Genomic DNA, 965 nt, shown 5'->3' with positions numbered 1-965 from the left:
GTTGTTTTCCAGGTTTACGCTTTATTGCGCGGATTGCAGATCAGTGACAAGTAGCGTACAGAAACGAAGCTGGGCAAGTGGCTCCTCCTCCTTTGCGCGCTCTCGTAGATTGGGAAACAGTTTTTGCCGGGGGTAACTACTTTTGGCAGGACACCTGAAACACAGGAGGCATACAGAAGTTGTTCCTCTCTGATGAAATATCCACATAGCATTGCGCTCCCGCTGCACTTACCGTGAGCCACCATGCCTCTGAGGCTGTCTGCTGCAAAAAGCCCGCTTTCCAGATATTTCCAATCTCTGCACAGCTGTTCAGCACGAGCGTTTGGGTAAGATAAATCCGAATGTGGAAGAAGAGCTGTGAAAGTAGGGTGCGGGTGATAAAAGATAAAATATATTTGTTGCTTTTCCAGCGCCGGAGCCGCCTGCCTCGGCTCGGTGAATTTAAAAGGTCGCAGCTGTCTGACTCTGAAGGATTTCAGCTCAGATGAAATCAAGAAGCTGCTGTGGGTCTCCGGAGACCTCAAGCATCGGATCAAGCACGAAAAACAGGTATTTAACTTTAATTGCAAAACTTCAGTACTTATAGTTGGTGTACTCTGTGGTCTCTGGATGTGTAATTAAGAGTCATTTCTATTTCAGTATTTGCCTCTTCTACAAGGAAAGTCGATTGCAATGATATTTGAGAAGAGGAGCACCAGAACAAGAATGTCCACAGAAACAGGTGTCAGTTTTTCTATGCAAGCATATGCATGACGTGGCTCAGGGTATGGGATTTGACAGAGGCAAGATATTTCATTGCTATATGTAGTGGTGTGGAAAGGCTTTTGTCCCCCTATTCTGATTTCCTATTTTTTTGTTTGTCACATTTAAATGGCCTGTAAATGGCCTGTATTTGTATAGCGCTTTTCTAGTCCCTAAGGACCCCAAAGCGCTTTACACAACCTGTCATCCACCCATTCACACAC

General features: G+C 45.3%; 1 protein-coding gene across 1 annotated transcript in view; it reads left to right on the top strand.

Annotated features, from left to right (window-relative positions):
• The first annotated feature begins 69 nt into the window (after nucleotides 1-69).
• otc (ornithine transcarbamylase) overlaps nucleotides 70-965 on the top strand; it is a 6257-nt gene continuing 5361 nt past the window's right edge. Inside the window, exons 1-3 of the mRNA XM_005747151.1 lie at nucleotides 70-326; nucleotides 411-549; nucleotides 640-721. Of these exons, the coding sequence (XP_005747208.1) occupies nucleotides 244-326; nucleotides 411-549; nucleotides 640-721 (304 nt within the window). The 5' untranslated portion in view covers nucleotides 70-243. The remainder of the gene's footprint in view (nucleotides 327-410; nucleotides 550-639; nucleotides 722-965) is intronic.

Source organism: Pundamilia nyererei, unplaced genomic scaffold (genome assembly GCF_000239375.1).
Source record: "Pundamilia nyererei isolate P.nyererei 1_Seehausen unplaced genomic scaffold, PunNye1.0 scaffold00190, whole genome shotgun sequence".
NCBI lineage: Eukaryota > Metazoa > Chordata > Actinopteri > Cichliformes > Cichlidae > Pundamilia > Pundamilia nyererei.
This window is presented reverse-complemented; position numbering and strand designations above follow the sequence as displayed.